Source organism: Rhipicephalus microplus, unplaced genomic scaffold (assembly GCF_043290135.1).
Source record: "Rhipicephalus microplus isolate Deutch F79 unplaced genomic scaffold, USDA_Rmic scaffold_74, whole genome shotgun sequence".
Taxonomy (NCBI): domain Eukaryota; kingdom Metazoa; phylum Arthropoda; class Arachnida; order Ixodida; family Ixodidae; genus Rhipicephalus; species Rhipicephalus microplus.
In genome coordinates, this window is record NW_027464647.1 from 1,164,962 (window position 1) to 1,186,407 (window position 21,446).

Consider the following 21,446-nt stretch of genomic DNA (forward strand, 5'->3'; position numbering starts at 1 on the left):
TCTGTATGTAAGGTTTTCCCTAGAGCAGGCAAAACTAGATTTTATAAGATGAACACAATCACTACTACTGCGTTTAACTATCATGTGATCTTGAAGGTGTTTGTAAGTCTTGTATCTTGAACGGGAGCAAGGTGTTCCTTGGAGAGTAGAATGAGAGTTTACTTTTGCATGCACAAACATGTCCTTAATATTACTGTTGCGGCGATACACAAACTTTGGTATTTCGGGAAACGCTTTTCTAAAGCACTCGTTGGTTGCCAATGTTGTATAATACTTACGAAGGATATTATTTATTTTTGGTAGCGCATTTGAGTATTTGGTTATAAATGCTGGTAGCATTTATAAGTGTGGCCTAAGGAAAATGAGACTCGAAGCATCAAGAAGGGAATACCAAAGAATCACTATGACCTGCCGTTTCTTATTTCTTTTGAGGTTGCAACAGACTACAGTACAACTTCGTGAATGTGGTGCGTTATCTTTGTGCCGAAGAGGGCGCTTGAGGAGCCCGCTACGCTGACAGTCATAAGGGCGTAGGTTCGAATCCCGTCCGCCATGACCACATTTCGAAGGGGCGATTGATCTCATTCCCTACTACGGCGTGCGTCACAATCACATAATGGTATTCTTACATGAATCCTCACAATCAAAGCATCCTGTAGAAGACCTTACCTCATAACAGTATTGCAAGAGCATGTGTAGACCTTGTGGAAACTTGTACACAAAACTTATGGTTAGTGAACTCTCGAATGTGCTATTCTCCAGCTACATGAACATAAAAGTTCTTGGCAGCCTAAAAATATTATCGGTAATACCCATAAAAGATACATTTTACGAAGTGGCCATATAAATTTTGCTCCGGAAAAAATCGAGAGAGCTATTAAAATTACCTTCCATAAATTGCGAAAATGTCTGTTGAAATCCACTCAACAATTTGAAGCCCGCGTTTTAGCAGGCGCCGAATGTGCTTTAAACTTTCTGCAAACAGTAGCCACGCCATTAATCACTTGGTATGAAATGTATCACTTTGTGGCTGGCACAGGAACCGTGAGCACCATGGGCTACCAGTTGGTGATGATCGCGCAAGAACAAGGTTCCAAGCACTTGATTTCGCTCACCCAGCCATGGGACCCACTGTTGATGGCCCTGTACCTACTGCCTCCATTCTCCTACACTTGGGCAATCACCAAGGTTGCACAAAAGGTGAGCGAAGATCGCTACTGCCAGGGCACGACGCAGATGGTGCACGACGTGTGCGCCTACCTGCACAACAGCCCTGACGAAGGCGCCGTACTTCTGACGAATCTGCGATACTGCTGCGCTACCTTCTACGCCAGCAACGGAAGGACAGTCAGCCACCTCAGCCCATTTGCATTTCACAGGTATGGAATACCCGTCGATGTTTTAGTTTACGCAGACATCTGCTACAGCGACACCCAAAACTTAATAGACGGTCACGCGAAAGCCTGTACCAGTCTGTAGGTGTTTTTTATTCCAATTTCTCCATCCGTATTACTGAGTTAACACCCTTTTAAATGCGAATGCATTAGTCGGGCTATGTCAGGCGTCCGTCGGGATCCGTCCACCGCCCTCTCCCATAGCAACAGCTCTGGACACGCGCACTTATCCTCACCCCTAGCAACCGGAGCCCCTCCCCCCCCCCCCCCTCTATGACTAGAACGTGACTTGCCACCGCCTCAATGCATGCAGTGCGTTTGAAACGCGTTTGTAGCGTTTGTGCTGCCAGCGTTTGTGTAGCGTTTGTGTTAATAAGACGCTGACATTATGGCCGTCAGGAGCAATGACTAAGGTCCCTAGATGAAACAAGGTAGCGTCACTCATTGTTCTCGAGCCGTCCTCCTCACTCTCTCGATTACTCCTCTTTTTCTCTGATATCCGCGTCTGTAATTGGTGCATTACTTGCACGTGATCTTGCAAATGGCTGGTGGTGTTATTTATTATTATGCAAAAGGTTCAAAACGAGTACGCATGCGCATATGGCTCCAGCCGGATTCTCGCCGTGACCAAAGACAAAATCGTAGCCAGAACATAAACTGAAGAGGAGGAGCGTTTCGGTGTGCGCTAAGTCGACCAAGATTGTTTCGCCATGCTCGTTCAATGCAACATCTGCGTTTTTCAGCAATGCTGCGTTGCCGTAAACAACAGAAAATGGTTTCGCTCTCTTCAACTTACCTCGTGCTTTTCGAGATGAAGCGCACCATGAAGTGCAACTATGAACCATTTCACGCGAATGCTTTCGTGCAACTCCGTCAACGTATGTCGACGCGGATCTGCGAAGCGAGTTCACTTGTTGGTTTTTATTGAAACGCCAGGCGCGCGTCTAATGCGTGTCTAGTGCATGCCAGTTGGTACAAATACATGTGGGTATGCACGTATACAGAACAGCTGTAGGTTGTAATCAACGCACCTTCAGAAACATTTCACTCTTCACCAGTTCCCACTTGAGCCGAAACGCGCTGCTTCGAGACACCTCACCAGTAGAACTCTCACTTTTCAGGAAGTTCCCAGCACCGCATCAGAATCACTTGGCATCACGATTGTCCAAATGGGCACATTTAAAAAAAAAAAAGTCATCGCAGTGCTGCTGGACGAGTGTTCGTACCAGTCTGGTCGTAGTTTTTTTTTTTTTTCTTGCGTGTGCACAAGCCGGTTGTAATCAATCGTCACAACGTCACGCCCTGTGGCCACTTACAGGATCCAGCAAAAAGCACGTTCACTGTGTCATAGCACGAACAAAACACAATCGGAGAAGTGGACTAGTTAGAACTGGACGAAATACCGCGGCCGTGGAACTAAAATGTACTACGCGAGACGCCATGGCTAGTGGTGTAAAGTATAGAACTGCCCAACGTTGCCGGTTGAGTAACGCACATCCCACTTGCTCTTGTGTTGTGCCGTTTATGTTCATAAAGGTAACTGTTTATTCTATGTCTTATTTCGTTCCATTTTGTTTCATTTACATCTATTCACCGTAGCAACAGAACCTAAACATTCGCTTTTGAATGAAAGTTTTAAACCTTCTAGGGGGCGCTTCAGGCACATAAGCGAGGAGAAAAAGGGAGGGTGTCGCTACCTTGGAAACTTGTTTCATCTAGGGACCTTAGCAATGACAGGTGCAGTGCTTCGCCTCTCCTCTCGCCGTTTGCTCTCTCTCCTCCCTGCGCCCCACTATTCCGTCCGCTCGCTCGTACGTATATATAAGCGGAGTGAAGCGCTCACCTCACTCTTGGCCGTTCGCTGGCTGATGAAATGTGTAAATAAATGTTTACGTTACGAATCATTATCTCGTCATTAATTTACGCCTATAAAATTACTACGCCGTGTACTCTCGGCGCAAGAAGTGCATTTGCATTTACTCACGATTCCTTTTCGAGGAGGCGGAGGCAAGTTTTTTTTTTTTTTTTTTAACAGGCTGGAAGAGGAAGAAAATCTGTACAAACAGACATGGGGTTTACCTGTGGTCTTTCAAAGTGTGTTAACTTGGTGACGGTGGCAATCCAGCACGGCAAACCTTTAGGCGCTATTCAGAATAGACCTACCAGTACGGCGGCAGGATGAATAAGAGTGTTAAGTGGTATCCACATGCAACAGTGGCTGTCCGCGGCAGCGGAGAGCCGATTGTACCCCTGGCACACGGAGACATTAGAGATCCACAGATAAGAGCTTTGGTGTTTCCCTTGCCTCTCTGTTTCCTGTAGGTGACTTCTAGTGTTCTAAATAACGACAAGCTGCTTTAAGTTAAGTGCGAAACTATATGTTTTCGGGGCATTAACGGCTAAGAGGACACCACACTGCATACTTTGTAGGAACAGAACGGCCTATAGGGTGCTTTATTCGTAATATTATGTAAATGAGTGTTTTTTTTTTCTTCAGGGATGGGTGCGGAGAAGGGGTTGGTTTGTGTGGAGCAGAGTCGACTTGCAGCGAGTCGTCGATGTGGTTTTGTCTAGTGGTCGTGATCCAGTCGCGCGCTGCAACCAAGCTTAGAAAAAAAAGCAAAAAAAAAACTCTTTTGAAGTGTATCGTCCAGCCCTATATTCGACAGTTCGAAAACACGCTAAGCTCACAAATCCTTAATTTCTCGATTCCGTCATCCAGGATAATTATATTTAATTGTGGTCTCCGAGCTTGTAGGATTTCAGGAAAATTGGGATTAAGGGACCCAAATGCGGATTAAGTGGGAGCCGCACTCGATCGTGATGTCATTGTACGAGTTCGAAAAGTCTGTGCGGAAAATGCAGGGACGCCGTTCTCGTCGAGCTCCTCGTCATGCTCGTGGAAGGCTTTCTGCTGCTGGTGTTGCTTGGCTTGCTGGAGCACGGCATGCTGCGGTGGTTCCGATCGGGTTCCCAAACACCGGCAGCACCGGCTCAGGGTTTGCGCGAGGGAGTGGCCGAGGAGAGGAAGGTCGTGGAGAAGATACTCGCCGGCAATGACTTCACGAAACCGAGGCTCGTTATACTCGACATTCGCCAGAACACCAATAACCGGCAGGTATGTAAGCGTTCTGCAATGGCATTCGTCTTTCAGTTTTCACATACGTAGGTGCCACAAGACGTATACAGCACACGTCATGGGCGCAGACGTTCCAACACGTGCTTCACTCGCGAATCAGGTTCTGTGAGGACATGAAAAATAAACCTTTCACGAACGTCTTTTCGTGATAATATAGCTACATTTTTTAAGATGCCCCAAATTCGCTCTTAGACTCATCACACCGGTACAGCCACTGGTGTTTACGTGTTTTCACTTGCATAAATTCGATTAGGGACATTCCTTAACTCATTCGCTTAGTACCTTCTAGTCGAATCAACCTAAGTATTGCAAACCGAGAAGTATAAATAAACATGTCGCAAAAACGCTTCTCCTCCATAGAGCTTTTATTTTCTTACTGCGTCCCATCTAGTTGCATCAATGCTTACGTACCAACTCTCCAGCTTTCAACGATATTAACAAATATAGTGGCAAACAATATCTTTTTCATAACCATTGCAGGCAAACAGTAGACACCACGATGCCAGTAGCTGTGAAAATAACGGCGAGTATGTCTTTAACATTAACAGGTTCTTATAGGCAGCAGTATCTGGGCTCACTGTTCAAACAGTATTAGTCTAAACAATCCAGAAGTTGGGAAGATGATCAAGGCTCTAAATGATTTCATGTTGTTAAACAAGGAACGCCGCTCAGCCATTTGAACAAAGAAACTTGCGCTCACTCCACCGAAAACAAGTCCTATCGTCGAAACGTAGGCTCAAGCGACATTCTATTTATTGGAGTTCTCTTCGAGCAGTTCTACATTGCTAATAAACTTTGACGAGACACTAGTAGCACGAAACTAAAAAATTACACGTCTGCTAAGCGTATACAGATCTGTTAGTAGGCTAATTAAACTCGAAGTGATCATGAAGGAGGCCGTAGTAGAGGGATTCGAAAATTTCAACCACCACTGCTTCTTCAACATGCGCCTAAATCTATATAAGCACATGGGCCTTTAGAATTTCGCCTCCATCGATATGTAGCCGCAGCGGCAGGTATTCGATCCCGCGACCTTTGTATCAGCAGTCGATCATCATAACCACTAGCAAACTGCGGCTGGCACACGGATCGATTACCGTGACAGGTACTTCGAGGATTGACGTTCACATCTCATCATAACCACTAGCAAACTGCGGCTGGCACGCGGATCGATTACCGTGACAGGTACTTCGAGGGTTGACGTTCACATCGCATCATAACCACTAGTAAACTGCGGCTGGTACACGGATCGATTACCGTGACAGGTACTTCGAGGATTGACGTTCACATCGCATCATAACCACTAGCGAACTGCGGCTGGCACGCGGATCGATTACCGTGACAGGTACTTCGAGGATTGACGTTCCACGTGGATCCTGGCGAGACGTTCGTGGTGCTCGGTCTGCGAGGCTGCGGCAAGACGACGCTCCTGGACATCCTGTCCGGCGTGCTGCCGCCCACATCGGGCACCGCGCTGATTGGCCACACGCTGCTCAGCAACACGTCCGCCTGGCAGCAGCGCATCGGCGTCTGCCCTCACTACGACGGAGTGCTCGGTCGGCTGACGGTGCGCCAGACGCTGACGCTGTACGCCCGCGTGCGTGGCATGACGGGCGACACCATCAACAAGATGCTCGAGCACATGATCTCGCTGCTCAACCTTGGCGCCGTTGTCGACAACACCGTAGACTCGACAAGGTGTTGTGCTCTTTCCCCCATTTAACAAGCGCGTACACTTTCGAAACGGCATTTGTACTACCAAGCCATGACCAAGAACTTCCCGCTGTCCATGAAAAGAAGGAAAAACGCGTGATCATTTCATCAGCACTAACAGGTGGGGCAGAAACCTGGAGTTTGGAAAATAATGCTAAAAAAAAAGAAGCATGTGTACTGCACAACGAGGGAGGTGAATAAAGAATGGTATACGCGAAACATAAAAAAAATACTCGTATAGATTTCGGAAACAAACTGAGATTACCAACATATTCTACCAGTTGTAAATGCATCCGAAGTCAATGGTATGTACGAAAAATGGGATAAAAACAAACGATTTCCTCTGTCGCTTTCAGCGCATGGTCAGACCAGCATGACAGCAAATATAGTTTGGCGAGAACACGTTCATTTACCTAAATAACAAGTGAAAGACGCCGTGGTTGGGGCCCCGAAAATATCGGCACCCTTGTGTTGCTTTACGTGCGCCCAAATCTAGGCACACGGGCCTCGGACATTTTCGCCTTAATCGAAAATGCGGTCACCTCGGGCGAGTTCAGATCTCGTGATCTTTGTGAGCTGTTAAGCACCATATAAAACTGCTAGACCACCGTGTTGGGTCATGCATTTAATTTAAGATAACATCTATATCTGCTCGTCCTCAGGGTGAATTCACTCGTGGTTACGTCATTTAGGTACTTATAAAAATGACGTATATTTTTATTCCCTGCTTGCTTTTCAACTACAGCGCAGTGACTCGCCGCAAACTTGCTGTGGCCATAGCCATCGTCGGCCTTCCTCCAGTCGTGCTGATGAATGACCCTGCCACGGGACTCGACACGATATCCAAGCGAAAGATCTACCGTTCCATACAGATCTTGAAGCAGATGGCCAAGTCGGCGATCTTGATCGTGACGCAAAGTGTGTCGGACTGTGTGGTCATCTCGGACCGCATGGCCATCATGCTGAATGGCCAGTTCCAGTGTTTAGGCAGCATCGGTGATCTCCGCAAGCGGTACTGCAAAGGCTCTATGATCCTCGTCAAGCTGAAGCCATCGGTGTTCCAGAATACCGTTATCATTAGCACCATACACACCCAGGTTTGTTAATACATAGGCTTGCGCTTAGAGGGGGGGGGGGAGATCGGCGCCGAGGTGAGGGAGGAAGTCTGCCTCATACCATTGCTCAGTTGGACATGTACCATTGTAGTTTAAAATCCAATGTTACGGCTATGCAGGTTTTTCGACAATAATTGCGGCCAAGCACAGGACCACAGCCTGATGTCGCATTCGAAGAATTGTATATACTGCCCAGTCTTGACCCCTAAAAGCCTGTGGCGAAAATCGGGGCCTAGTGAGCAGCGCGTTCTCACTTCATCGTTATTGGGACGTTCATCGCGCAATTTTGTCTCGGATCCGCCCTTTGTACGAAATCTAAAACGAATCCGCGCGCTATTTTTGATTGAGTGATTAAAAGTGGCAAGCGCTCATTCGACAACAGGCCACGGTTCGTGAATTCGTGGATTAGTTCAACTCGGTGGAATAGCTCCTCTTATCCACGCTTGCTTGTCCGAAGAGCGACCACGACGGAGACTGTTCGCTCTGAAGTGGCGAAGGCGTGCTATACTGTAGGCCCGCGCACGACAGTATATTAGAAGTGTCCCAAAAAGGCATGTGGTTGCGTACGCTCCGCGTTTCTGCGGCCAGTGGGCAGTCACTATTTTTAGAATAGCGCACCACGAGCCCTTGCGGTATGGTCGCTGCCACTGCGCATGCGTCGTGACGCGAGTAGGCGTTCACGATCGCGGACCGCACGCAAAAAATCCGAAGCTGCGTGCGGTGATGGCGGCCCACATGTGGCCCGCAAGCGCTGGTTTCGAGGCTACGGTGTCGCTGCGATCGTGCGTTGCGGTTCGCAGCAGTGCAAACACCATTCTAAAACTCTTATGGCGCCCGCTTCGCCCGCAACGCCCGCAGCGCTTACAAACGGTATTCTAAACCTCCCTACTGCCGGCTGAAATAGCCTGATGCGTAGTTCCCATAGCCCCACCTCCTCTAAGCGAGCAATCAAAATTCGCAATGAGGCCTTTTAAGGAGCCATTTGGCTCAGTAAAGGCTGATAACGTAGCTACGTAGATTAGAATAAACCTTCTACTATATTCTTTTTTTTTTAGCGACACGAGTGTGCATTGTGAAAAGCCCCAAATATATTACCCATGCGACGAAATATAGCACACTTAATAGCCCCTAAAGAATCTGTGAAATTGGTCAACGAGCACGCAATTTTTCCTAGCGTTTTCAGTCTATTCGGCTGACACAATTTGTGATTCCAGCAATCCCTTAACGTGACAGCACGAGGAAATGAGCTCTCAATCGCACCATACTATATCGGCTGCAAGCTTTCTTCACAGTGATTTTCTATGCAGTCGCATGCCCGCTCTGCTTTGGCTCGAGCAGGACTGTCGAGCGCGGTCAACTGATTTCGCTTTTATTTGGCTGTTTTCGGCTACGCATGCTGAGATAAGCGTGTAGTGAAAAAGCTCGAAATCCTGATAGCATCAGCTCTTAGTCCACGTTTTTTGTTAGCAAATAAATGGCGAGGACCAGATAGCGCTTGTAAAAAGGATAATGAAGGTGTGAGAGAGACCACTCTGTAGTCCTTGAAACAGGTGTGGCTTAAAAAGCTCTTCCACCTCGGTCATTGGTGCCCGAATGAGTTCCCCCCCCCCCATGTCTTTTTTTTTCTTTCGTTGCTACAACAGAAACAAGAACAGCTTGCTATGTATATTATTGTCACCAAATGTCAAGTATTACCACGCGCAGGTGCAGGCAGCATTTCCTGGTTCGGTGTATATGGGCCGTCTGTCAATGGCGCTGGAGTACTCCACCGAGTTGAAGATGCCGTGGAGCACCGCCGTGGTAACCGCCCACAACCTGAAGCAGCAACTAAGCGACAGCGCGATCGACGTCATCTTGAGTGACGTCTCTATGGAGCACGTGCTTCTCAAGATGGCCAAGTACGAGGACGTCAAACCGGTGGCCGTCGCCGTCGCGTGAGAAACAGCAATAAAGTGCATGCCTGTCCGGCTGATGGTGCCGCTTTATGAGCAAGTTTGTCTCGCTGCTAATGTAGAAGAGGAGGGGGAAGCAGAAATTCGGGTGTGAAATGCCTGGTGAGAGACACGGCCGACATCGTATAGTTGCGGATCACCTGCTGAGAGTCACTGATGACGTCTTTGGTAAACGGATCAGCTAGCGCAAGCATGATGGCAATTTCTTTTGCTATGGTGACTGCTTCTGTTTGTAATGCTGCATGTTGTGTACCAGCTACAGTGTGGGATGAGTTCTACCACCACTATCGCTGGCTTCGAGCAGTCCGTTTACGTGACGACGTCCGCTGAAGCGTTTCTCGAATAGACATTCGGCCCGTCTCCCAGCGTGGTCTTCCGTATGCGTCTGCTTGGTAATTGGGGAAATGTGGAGACTTCGATGGTATTCCGGTGTAAGGTCCACAAAGTTGGGGGTTGCCCTCGTTGGTGAGATTCCAACTTTCTGCACTATAGCTCGGCCAGTGCGTGTGCGCGAGAGCCGTTCATGTTGGGTGAAGAGGGTAACGTTTATCAGCTCGCTCATGGTGTTGGTGATGCCGAGAACCAAAAACTCATGGGTGGCTGGGTACATGGGAAGATCGAGGGCCGTCTTGTATACTTTGCGAAGTGACGTGTCCAGCCATTCGCTTTCGGTCCGGGTGAGACGTAGGTAATGTGCAGAAAAGTGATGCGAGAGCAGATGAAGACTTGAACGAGGGGCGGCAGTAGGTTAGACTCGCATACCTCGATGCTTGTTAAAGATTCACTTGTCAAGGCATTCGATCTGCACTACCGACTGGTCGATGCGCTGGAGCGAAATAGTGTTGCTGCCGTTTTCCTGTAGGTGTGTGCCCAGAATCTTGACGTGATCTGTTCAATGGTTGGGGTTGCCTTGCACCTGGAGGTTTATTTCTGGAAGTAGCTTTGGTGCACGTCATCCTAGGGACGGAATAATGTACTCTGGCCTATGGGCTCCACCCCACGAGTCGCTCCACGGAAACGCCCAGGCGCACACACTCGCCCTAATTTTTAGCTGAGCCGAGTGTAGTTTTTTATCGCACCGCTTCCCCTGACAGTATGTCGCAGAGCTCTCCACTCGCTACTTATACCGACGTCATCCAGCAATACCGACTCGGAAGATGCGTATACGATAAAGCGCAAGGCCATCCAATGGCGTAAACTACAGAGGGGCCGCTTCCCACACCCTCTCTTATACAGCAATTTTTTTACGGAACAGATAGTGTTAACATTGCTCATCTCCAGCCACACTCGTACAGATGGTGTGGACTTGCACGCACCACAACACGGACAACACAAACACCCCAGAGTCGTGGGAGTCCCTCCTGCGTGCCTCCGAGCCAGAAGACCAATGCCAGCTCATCTGTCGCGCAGTGGAAGCTGCGATATCCCGAGGGATCCCCACCGACATTTTTTAGACAGCGATCCAGTGTTAGTACTGGTCCTCTCTTTTAGTAGCTTGCTTCTTACGTTGGGGGGTTGTCTCTGTCTTTGTCTACGTTAGGGGATTGTCTATGTCTCTTTCAAAAAGCCCAGGGTTGAACGCTGGGCTTTTTGAAGCACCGGTGAGCAAACTATAACTTTCAAACATTGTCTTACTGCGTTTCAGTCACCATAAATACAACTTAACCTATGATACCCTGCGCAAGATATCCGGAAAAGCGTTGCTAAAGGCCTTTATTATTGAGTTTTTACAAGAGCTTTGTTTTCCTTGTGATTTCGTCATCGTCCCTTATAGGACACTTGATTCCCCTTTGTTGTACGTGGTTTCTTGTAATGTGTATGTTATATTCACTATTTTCCTTTTTCTGCTCTCGGATTTCATGGAGGAGAGAAGCCGCTCGAGCTTTCGCAATGCGACGTTTAAGCTACCACTTCATGCACATTATGGCCCCGCTGCAGTGGTCTAGTGGCTAAGGTACTCGGCTGCTGACCCGCAGGGCGCGGGTTCAAATCCCGGCTGCGGCGGCTGCATTTCCGATGGAGGCGGAAATGTCGAGGCCCGTGTGCTCAGATTTGGGTGCACGTTAAAGAACCCCAGGTGGTCAAAATTTCCGGAGCCCTCCACTACGGCGTCTCTCATAATCATATGGTGGTTTTGGGACGTTAAACCCCACAAATCAATCAATCAATCAATCATGCGCATTATGTACACCACATGGTGCACGCGTGGTGAATAAATTTGAGTCATAACAGAAATAACACGTTTTCCCCTCCCAGGCCTCCTCCTTCAACCACTAAAGTAAATGTGACGTACGTTATCATCCTCACAAACATTATTTTGAGAGTATCACAGGTCGTTGAGGCCCATAACATATCTTGACATATTACAGCTTGAAACAAAATGGCACTAAATTATTTCCGGGCATTATTTTTAGACGCAGTTTAGCGTGCCATGTAAAAAAAAAATTGGCTGTTACAAAAATGATTATTTTGTTTTGTCCAGGACCATCTAAGTACGTTAATGTGACTCAATGTTTATTTCTACAAAAGTTATTTTTGTAATATATTTGCTCTTTAAACTAATTTTTTTCCCTGAAGTACCAGGACCTGCTTTGCATCACAATGCATAATAGAGTTATTTCACTCAAAATCTAAACAAGCCTCCAAGCATGTGGTGGTCATAATTGCTCCCCTTGACCTGTGTTAATCGTAGCCGGTAATTAACGTTATGTCGACGCTGTGCCCGTTATAACAGTACTTGGTCAAAATTCTGTGAAAAAGAAAGAAACCTGCCTTCAGAAAGATCACCTCTCACCTGTGTTTTTTTTTTCTTATTGGGTACGTAAACGGAGGATATGAATTCATTTGGACATTAATTATTCAAAAGCTAAATCGAAAACAGTTGGAGCTGGTTTCTTCAGACGGGTTACGCACGACAATTACTGAAACCGTCGACAATACAGATACAAGTGCTCTGGCCAAAGAGCGCGTTGTCTTCATAATTATATAACACAGAATAGGATGGCATTCTTACGATAGGGCACTTGGTCTTGCCCCGCCGTGGTGGTCTAGTGGCTAAGGTACTCGGCTGCTGACCCGCAGGTCGCGGGTTCAAATCCCGGCTGCGGCGGCTGCATTTCCGATGGAGGCGGAAATGTTGTAGGCCCGTGTGCTCAGATTTGGGTGCACGTTAAAGAACCCCAGGTGGTCGAAATTTCCGGAGCCCTCCACTACGGCGTCTCTCATAATCATATAGTGGTTTTGGGACGTTAAACCCCACATATCAATCAATCAATCACTTGGTCTTATAGGTTTCGATGAAACCCGAGTTGTCAGGGACATTACAGGAACTGATAAGATAACGCTATAGCCATTCCGCAGATTCCGCTACATAGAGCACAAGCGCAGTACGATTACTCTTTCATTGATATGCGCCAAACTCCTGCGAAAATTCATTTTGCAAAGACGCACCGACGATGTACACACTGGCAGACTGTGATAGGTATATCACTACACCTATCACAGTCTTCTATGAATGAGACCGAAAATTACTTGTCATCGTGAAAGAAAAAGAGAAAGGTGCCTTGGAGCCAAGCAATTCTCTGGTTTCCTTAGCACCGAAACACGATCATACGTTTTCTATATAAGAAACAGTTCAGCCCGTATTGTTAACCCTTCCGCTACTATATATTCGGAACGTTGGCGCTTCTCTGGAATCAATATTCGCTTGCTGGGCCTGATTTCAAGGAGGCGTTGAATGCTGCCTGTAAAGGAAACAAATTTTCGAACTGAACTGAATTTCTTTCTCCTCGATGCGCGCGTTTTTCGAGAAATAGGTGACCGCTCAACCGGACACAAGTGCCCATGCATGCCTATTCTAAATCAAACCTATACTTATGCAGAGTGCTCTCAACGATGTCAATTATATATATATATATATATATATATATATATATATATATATAGTCCAGTAGATCCTCCGTAAGCGGTCTCAAACGTGGTTTATTTCGACGTTTCGGCATAGAGTCTGGCCTTCATCAGGATATATATATATATATATATATATATATATATATATATATATATATATATATATATATATATATATATATATATATATATATATATATATATATATATATATATATATATGATATATAGATAGATAGATATATATATATATATATATATATATATATATATATATATATATATATATATATATATATATATATATATATATATATATATATATATATATATATATATATATATATATATATTGCCCCAGCTATATTTAGCCAGAGTTTAAAAATACACCAACACGCGCAATTACGACACCACTAAATGCATGTTGCTGACCTGACCATTGTCTCGAGTGAATCGGACTATTTTTTGTGTTTTGATCAATTGTTTATTCAGACCCTTTACACTAAATAACTTCTCAAACAACACAGATGGGTCAGAAGTTTCAATGAGACACTTTTAGATTTGTTTGCACAACGCCTGATTAGACAGTTTCAAACTTTCTCTCTGTTAATTATTAGTGGTTTTCTGCAAACTAGACATGTCCGCAAAATACAAAAACTCCAAAGCATTTCCCCGAGGGTGAACATGGTTAAGTGCGAATACACGGGGTGATGCTATGAGGGGTATTTATTAATTCGCACTATTATATTTATTAATCACACTATGGTGCCTTTATGGTGTAATGGTTCCTGGGAATCGCAATTTGATCACACGGGGGAGTTTACGTTAACTCACTGGCGAATGCTACCAGATTTTAACTTTACTCCCCCTCACGACCCGCTCTCGACGGGAGACAGAGAGAAGGCGGGCGCGCGAGAGAGAGGGGTGCGCGCGCAGTTGCAGCGAGCGAGGAGAGTGGAGGAGCGAGCGAAGGGCGAGGGGGTATAAGGCGCGTTACTGACACCGATATCAGCGTCGCGTCCGTGGCTTATTCGGTAGAGCGTCGCGCTGCGGCCCGCCAAGTCCTCTTTCTTTTAAAGATAGAGAGAAGACTGCGGACGCCGCCGACGGCGGTGGATGGTTTGGGGTCGCTTATAAAGAGTATTCACACTTTAAAAAATACCACGTGATAAGCCCACTGGCGCGCGTATACCCGCGCCGTGATTCTGGTGCTCCCTAACGTTCCGCGTGCGATACGCTTCCTTCGCACCGGTTCGTAACAGTGGTAAGTAGTCACAGCGGTTATCACTTTTGTGGCCGATAGCGAAACATGTCCATCGCAATTCCACCGCCATCGTTGCGGCCCTGTCGAGACAGCACAATCGGGCAAATGCTATGGTCGTTCGTACGCGGGACATTAGGGAGCACTAGAATCATCGTGCACACTCGCGCTAGCGGGCTTTTCACGTATAATTTTTTTTTTGCATTTCGCGGGCATTTGCAGTTAGTAGAAAAACACTAAAATTTAACAGATATAAAGCTGGAAACTGTCCAATTGGAGGTTTTGCAAACCGATGAACAACTTAATCATTGAAATGTCTAGCCCCTATTCGTTGCTTAAAAAGTTATTTTGTGTGCAGGAGATACTAGGACCTTGGGCACCTGCCTCAGTTGCGCAGAAAGCGACTAAAGCACTGCTACTTTACCTAAAGTCAACAAACCTGAGCGACCGCCTGTAGACTGTTTGTGCTCTCCGAGTGTGCTCATGATTGTGTGTGCCTTTTCATCTCTGCAACCTCTTTTCTCCCCTTTATTCCTTCCCCAGTGCAAGGTAGCAAACCGGATGTGCGTCTGGTTAACCTTCCTGCCTTTCCTTGCATCTTTATCTCCCTCTAGTTAATAAAAGTGACCTTACTAGGCAATTATTCAGAACACTATAGTCTGACTCACTACGGGCAACAGTCAGCAACATGCATTTTAACGCGTCGTCATTGCGTGTATCGGCATATTTTAAAACTGGCTAGAGGTAACTGGAGTACCCTGTATATATTGCTTACATAGATGTGCCCTGCCGTTAACGTGAAACGCAAGGAATCAAATTAAACGTCGTCATATTTTTGTTTAAGCGAACAACTGCACGCTTACTATAGCGTCTCAAGAAGCCTCGACTTCTGCAATGTTCCCGTGATTATTGTTTATGTTCCTTTGTGTTTTCGTTAAACCCGGTTGTGTTCACATTTAGCTTCCTAAACCTGTGCGTGCGATTTTTTATACGGCCTGCTCCGAACTATCTCTAACTGTAGTGATTGGTTAGGGCGTGTTTCACAGTATAATGCTTCACAAATATATATATATATATATATATATATATATATATATATATATATATATATATATATATATATATATATATATATATATTGTTGCTAAGGGGTCACTCCTGTGTTATATTAGAGCGTAGTAAGTTTTTTGTTGTTTTTTTAGTAAAATCGAAGCTCTTCTTAGTCGAACATTGTCCCGCGTCAGGCGTAACCAGCAGAAGACGAAAACAAGAAAAAAGTAAGGCAGTATCGTCCGAACAGTATAATAGATGGCGTGGTCTCATACAAGTGCATAAGAACTGCAGTTGTGTGAAGATATTCTAGGTGGCGCTGTACCACTAGACTCCGAGTGGCTGCTGCGCGGGCTGTGCCTGGATGCGCGGGAAACGAGTGCCTCTCTCAGTCTCCTGGATCGTCGCCACACGTCTCGGATCGTTGGCGGGGACAGACGTACGGGACAGACAGGCGGATGATTGTGGGTTGATAAGTTACGTGAGACTCTGGAACAGGGTGCCTCTGGGCACCGCGTCTCTTTCCTATCTGACAACGGCATGAAGCATAGCGGTGGGCTCGAAGCGCCACAGCGGCTCGTGCTCGTTGCATCGTTTGTGGGGCAATGAACGAAGCGGGGCGGGTGGCCGCGGCGGCTCACGCTCATCGCCAGATAGACAAAAATACAGACACACAGCCCGACGGATAGGTGGACACACGGACTGAAGCACGGGCGTATGCACTATCGTACGGACGGATTTATGGATGCATGAACGAACAGGCAGACGTACGCACGCATGAACGGACAGATGCATACAACCGACGGCCACTTCGCCCCACTCGTCATCACTCCATGGATACACTGATTTTTTTTTATTTAGCATAGGCCCCTCCCATTCCGAATGGATATGCGTAGTGATCAGACAGACAGACAGACAGACAGACAGACAGACAGACAGACAGACAGACAGACAGACAGACAGACAGACAGACAGACAGACAGACAGACAGACAGATAGATAGATAGATAGATAGATAGATAGATAGATAGATAGATAGATAGATAGATAGATAGATAGATAGATAGATAGATAGATAGATAGATAGATAGATAGATAGATAGATAGATAGATAGATAGATAGATAGATAGATAGATAGATAGATAGATAGATAGATAGCACGCAAAAAAATTGCTTCGCATTCAATAATAAAAATTTCAGCCTTTCTTGATCCGCGCAATTTCTTTAACTGCTTCGGAAGAAAATACACTGAATATCTATTTACGGAACGAGTCTCCTGACGCATGCAATACTGCGTGGAAGAAATGCAAAATCGCGATAGGTGTACAATGTGAATAGCGCAACGAGTGCGTATTTTGAAGGCCTACCCATTAAAAAGCACTCATACATATTCACCAACATTAGAAAAACCATCAACAAAGTGAACTGCCGCGTAGCTTCGCGTGGTGCCATCTGGAGGCGTTTAGAGGCCCTTCGCTGATTCCCATAAGGAATAATTATGGCGTTATGGGCACTTAACTGCACTTACGCATTCTAGAGCACCTTGAAACAGCCTATGTTACGCGCAGAGTCATTTGTTTCCTGCGTGGCAATGAAGTATTCTGCAAACTGCTTTGTGGAAAATCGCATTAATGTTAGTGAAACGTCAAATGTGGTTGCCGTGCTGGCTATCTATTTTATAAACATTGCATACGCTCTCCTATATTACAGGTGCCACGTCGGCTTAACTACAGTGATGTACTTAAGCGACATCCACTGAAGTTGGTCTACGCAGGACTATAGCCAGGGCTGCCTCCTCGCAAGCACAAGTACCAAATATCAGCTTACCGCTTCTGGTCGTGGTACAGTTTTGTTCTGGTATTGGTCTGGTCTAGTCAGCTTACCGCTTTTAGTCGTTACACAACTGTAAACACCTTGTTGCATAAAACATATACGACTGATCAACATATGAATACGTGCCACAATATTTGGAGATATCTTTAGCGTCATTTCGTAACGTTTCGCTCTATAAAAAAAATTACACCACAGTCACCTTCTCTCCGCATGCTTCATGGAACATCAATTCCCATGGTACATGGGATGCGACTTTTTTTTTTTCAACTATATATAGTTTCAAACGCAGCCTTCGAATACTTGTGCAGATGTCTACAGCTGTATAGCAACTACTACAGAGATCTAAACGCCACCTCCACATTCTAGCAGGTCATGGTGCGCCAAAGACAAGCACTTTGCTTGTGCGGACAGCCTCCGGACAAAAAAGAAAACGAAAACCAGTTTGATCGGCTTTGTCGAATAGCATTTTGTACCATATAGTATGTTTGTAGAAATGAGTACACCATTATTAGTCTAGTTCAGAGACATTAATGTATGATCCTATTAATATAACTCGCTTTCCGCTTATTCTGATGATATTGTAATGAGTATAATGCATGCTATCGGGAAAGTGAAAACGAGTTCGATTAAAGACCACGAAGCAATTGTTCAAGCACAGACAAAAATTATATTTCCCAGGAGACGCTCTTGCTCGTAATTTGCTGCGCTTTTTCTTTTAATTTGTTAGCTGCAAGGCAACGGGCATCTACCTAACTTGACTAGATGTCCCAAAGCATTGATCCCATGTTCACCTGGCAGACGTCTGTTGCGGTTTGCTGCTACTCGTACCACTTTCTCGACCGAGATTTGCTCGTGACAGGTCTGGAGTCGTTCTGCACCGTGCCGCACGACTTGCACGCCGTGCAAGTGGGGCAGCGGGGGGACGACGATGGCGAAGGGTCGCGAGACAACGCCCGCTGCGGTGAGGGCGACCGTCGCGAACACAGCCGCTTGGAGGTGGGCACCTTCTTCACGTAGACAGGCGACTCCCGACGGCCAGCTTCCGGTACGTAGGCCGATTTCACGTAGGCCGGCTGCCGGTACGGCACACGATTTCGCCGCATCAGTTCATCCAAGCACTCGGGGCAAGTGTCAGGTTCCAGAGGCGCCTCGGACTCGCTGGTTTCGGCCACCGCAATCTTGTCATACCAGTCTCGGTTCTCCACGACTTCAACCACGTTGGGCAGCTTCTGGCGAGCCGACTTGGAGCGTCGCAGCTGAGACGAGGGCTTCACTTCTTCGAGGTACACGTTCTTACCCTGCGGCACGAGGCGCACGATCTGCGGCTCGTTTGTACCGATGACTGTGGCGTACCTGGCGTCTTCCGAGGAGAGCTGCTGTAGACGGCGTTGCGGCAGGCAACTGTCGCACTGTAAGCCATCGGGCAATGTCATCCCGGACACGGGTTGCAGGATGCGACCAGGCTGCAGTGACGAAGGGGCCATCCGGTACACAGACTTCCTCGAGCGCCCCGAGTAGGCCTCGACCGGGACGCACTTGATGCCGCCGACGGCCTCCTGCATTTTGACTTGCGCGGGATCCAAGTAGTACACTGATCCCGGCTTCACTGTGGTACCCATTGCGACGGTACTCGTTCAGGTTCACTGCCGAAGCAAAAAAAAATTTAGAATGACGGGGATCCCGTGTGGGGTGCAATTTAGCGACGATCTTTCGACGGTCGTCGTCCGAAGGCCGAATAGGTGAGCGATGGCGTCGATGCGTCAACCGCCCCAAGCGCCCCTCAGAATGCGTGCGCGTGCGACGAATGCACGATGACTGATGATGATGATGATTGCTGGCTGTCGTGTGAACGGGCCGTCACGAGGAAGAAGAAAAATTAAACAGAAGACGGTAAACCTCGTTGCACGATATTTTGCCCGGTTTGTGGTTGCACTATAACTACAAATGACGTTTTTATTAGAATTTTGACTTGTCAAGCAGATGATCGTCTTGTCTGGCTTTTTGCATGGGATTGGCGTTTCGAGCACTATAGCTTAATTGGTTTGTTTTGTTCTGACACCTATTCTGCCCACAAGGGGGATTGGCCACACTGTACCTTCTAAATCTAATTGAAATGCTATGCCACATAAAAAAATAAATCAGAGAAGGACGAAACGTAACGCTTACTCTTGCGAAACCTAATTAGCCCTTTTTGTCCAGGATCTGCACGCAAGTCTAGATACTAACCTACCAACTGACGTAATATTTCTGGATTTCTCGAAAGCGTTCGACAAGGTACCTCATAAGCGACTGCTAATGAAGCTTAGATCTTTAAATATACATCCCGATGTTTTAGCTTGGATTGAGAAATTTCTAACTAACCGCTCCCAGTTTGTTTCAATTGATGACGTGCCCTCTAACCCCCTTCCAGTAACATCAGGTGTCCCCCAAGGCTCCGTTCTTGGTCCCCTTCTCTTCTTAATTTATATTAATTATTTAGCTTCGCATGTCTCCTCCAGTATCCGTTTGTTTGCTGACGACTGTGTAATCTATCACTCAATCACTAACCCGACAGATCAAACCGCTATTCAAGATGACCTTAACCACGTGCAGGACTGGTGTGAAAGCTGGCTTGTGAAACTTAACCCTAACAAATGTAAAACAGTCTCTTTCCACCGCCGTAGCAACCCCTCTTTGTTCCCTTACTCAATCGCTAACGTCGCCCTCGAAAACGTTCAATCATATGAGTATCTCGGTGTCACCCTGTGCAATGATCTTAACTGGCACCTGCATGTTACCAACATTATATCATCTGCAAACAAATCCCTAGGTTTTCTGAAACGTTACCTTCGGCACGCCCCCCGCAGGACGTCAAGTTACAGGCCTACAAATCCCTTATTCGCTCTAAATTGGAATATGCCTCTGCAATCTGGAACCCACACCAAGCATATCTCATCGACTCACTTGAGGCAGTTCAAAACCGTGCTACTAGGTTCATTCATTCTTCGTATTCTTATAATATTAGTGTATCATCCCTCAAAAAAGAATCTGCTCTTTTAAACCTTGACGTTCGCCGTCGCATTTCCAGCCTCTGCCTGTTTCAAAAAATTTTTCACAGCCCATTTCGTCATCCCTACATTGTTCCACCAGCCCGCATATCTCACCGCACTTGACATTCACTTCAAGTTGCCCGTCCACGCATTAGAACGACCACTTTTTCTATGTCCTTTTTTGTACGGACTGCAAACGACTGGAATGATCTTCCCCACGACGTCGTGGCCATTTCCTGTCCATCAACATTTTTCGACCAACTGTCTGCACATCTTTCGCAACGAAAAACCGTGTCAATCAAAAAAAATTATTTGTTAACCCACCCCTTATGTAATACCCCCTCGGGGGTCTTTAAGGAAATAAAGTGAAGGGAAGTGATGAAAAAAGCGAAAAGGGCCAAAGGATTGCCCAGTATATTTCCTTCTTTATCATTAGTGGATTGGTGCATAATGAGCAATGAGGTCATCATCATCATCATCATCATCATCATCAGCCTGACTACGTCCACTGCAGGACAAAGGCCTCTCCCATGTTCCGCCAGTTAACTCGGCCCTGTGCTTGCTGCTGCCAATTTATACCCGCAAACTTCTTAATCTTATCTGCCCACCTAACCTTCTGTCTCACCCTAACCCGCTTGCATTCTCTGGGAATCCAGTTAGTTACCCTTAATGACCAGCGGTTATCCTGTCTACGCGCTACATGCCCGGCCCATGTCCATATTCTCTTCTTGATTTCAACTATGATATCCTTAACCCCCGTTTGTTCCCTAATCCACTCTGCTCTCTTCTTGTCTTTTAAAGTTACACCTACAATTTTTCTTTCCATTGCTCGCTGCGTCGTCCTCAATTTAAGCTGAACCCTCTTTGTAAGTCTCCAGGCTTCTGCTCCGTGGCTAAGTACCGGCAAGATACAACTGTTATATACCTTCCTCTTAAGAGATAGTGGCAATCTACCTGTCATAATTTGAGAGTGCTTGCCAAATGTGCTCCACCCCATTCTTATTCTTCTAGTTACTTCAATCTCGTAGTTCGGCTCCGCGGTTATTACCT

General features: G+C 46.4%; 1 protein-coding gene across 1 annotated transcript in view; it reads left to right on the forward strand.

Annotated features, from left to right (window-relative positions):
* The window catches only part of LOC119171580 (phospholipid-transporting ATPase ABCA3), a 35,552-nt gene extending 26,253 nt beyond the window's left edge, over window positions 1-9,299 (forward strand). Inside the window, exons 13-17 of the mRNA XM_075885153.1 lie at window positions 1,040-1,379; window positions 4,260-4,512; window positions 5,879-6,231; window positions 6,992-7,343; window positions 9,066-9,299. Of these exons, the coding sequence (XP_075741268.1) occupies window positions 1,040-1,379; window positions 4,260-4,512; window positions 5,879-6,231; window positions 6,992-7,343; window positions 9,066-9,299 (1,532 nt within the window). The remainder of the gene's footprint in view (window positions 1-1,039; window positions 1,380-4,259; window positions 4,513-5,878; window positions 6,232-6,991; window positions 7,344-9,065) is intronic.
* The last annotated feature ends 12,147 nt before the right edge of the window (window positions 9,300-21,446 follow it).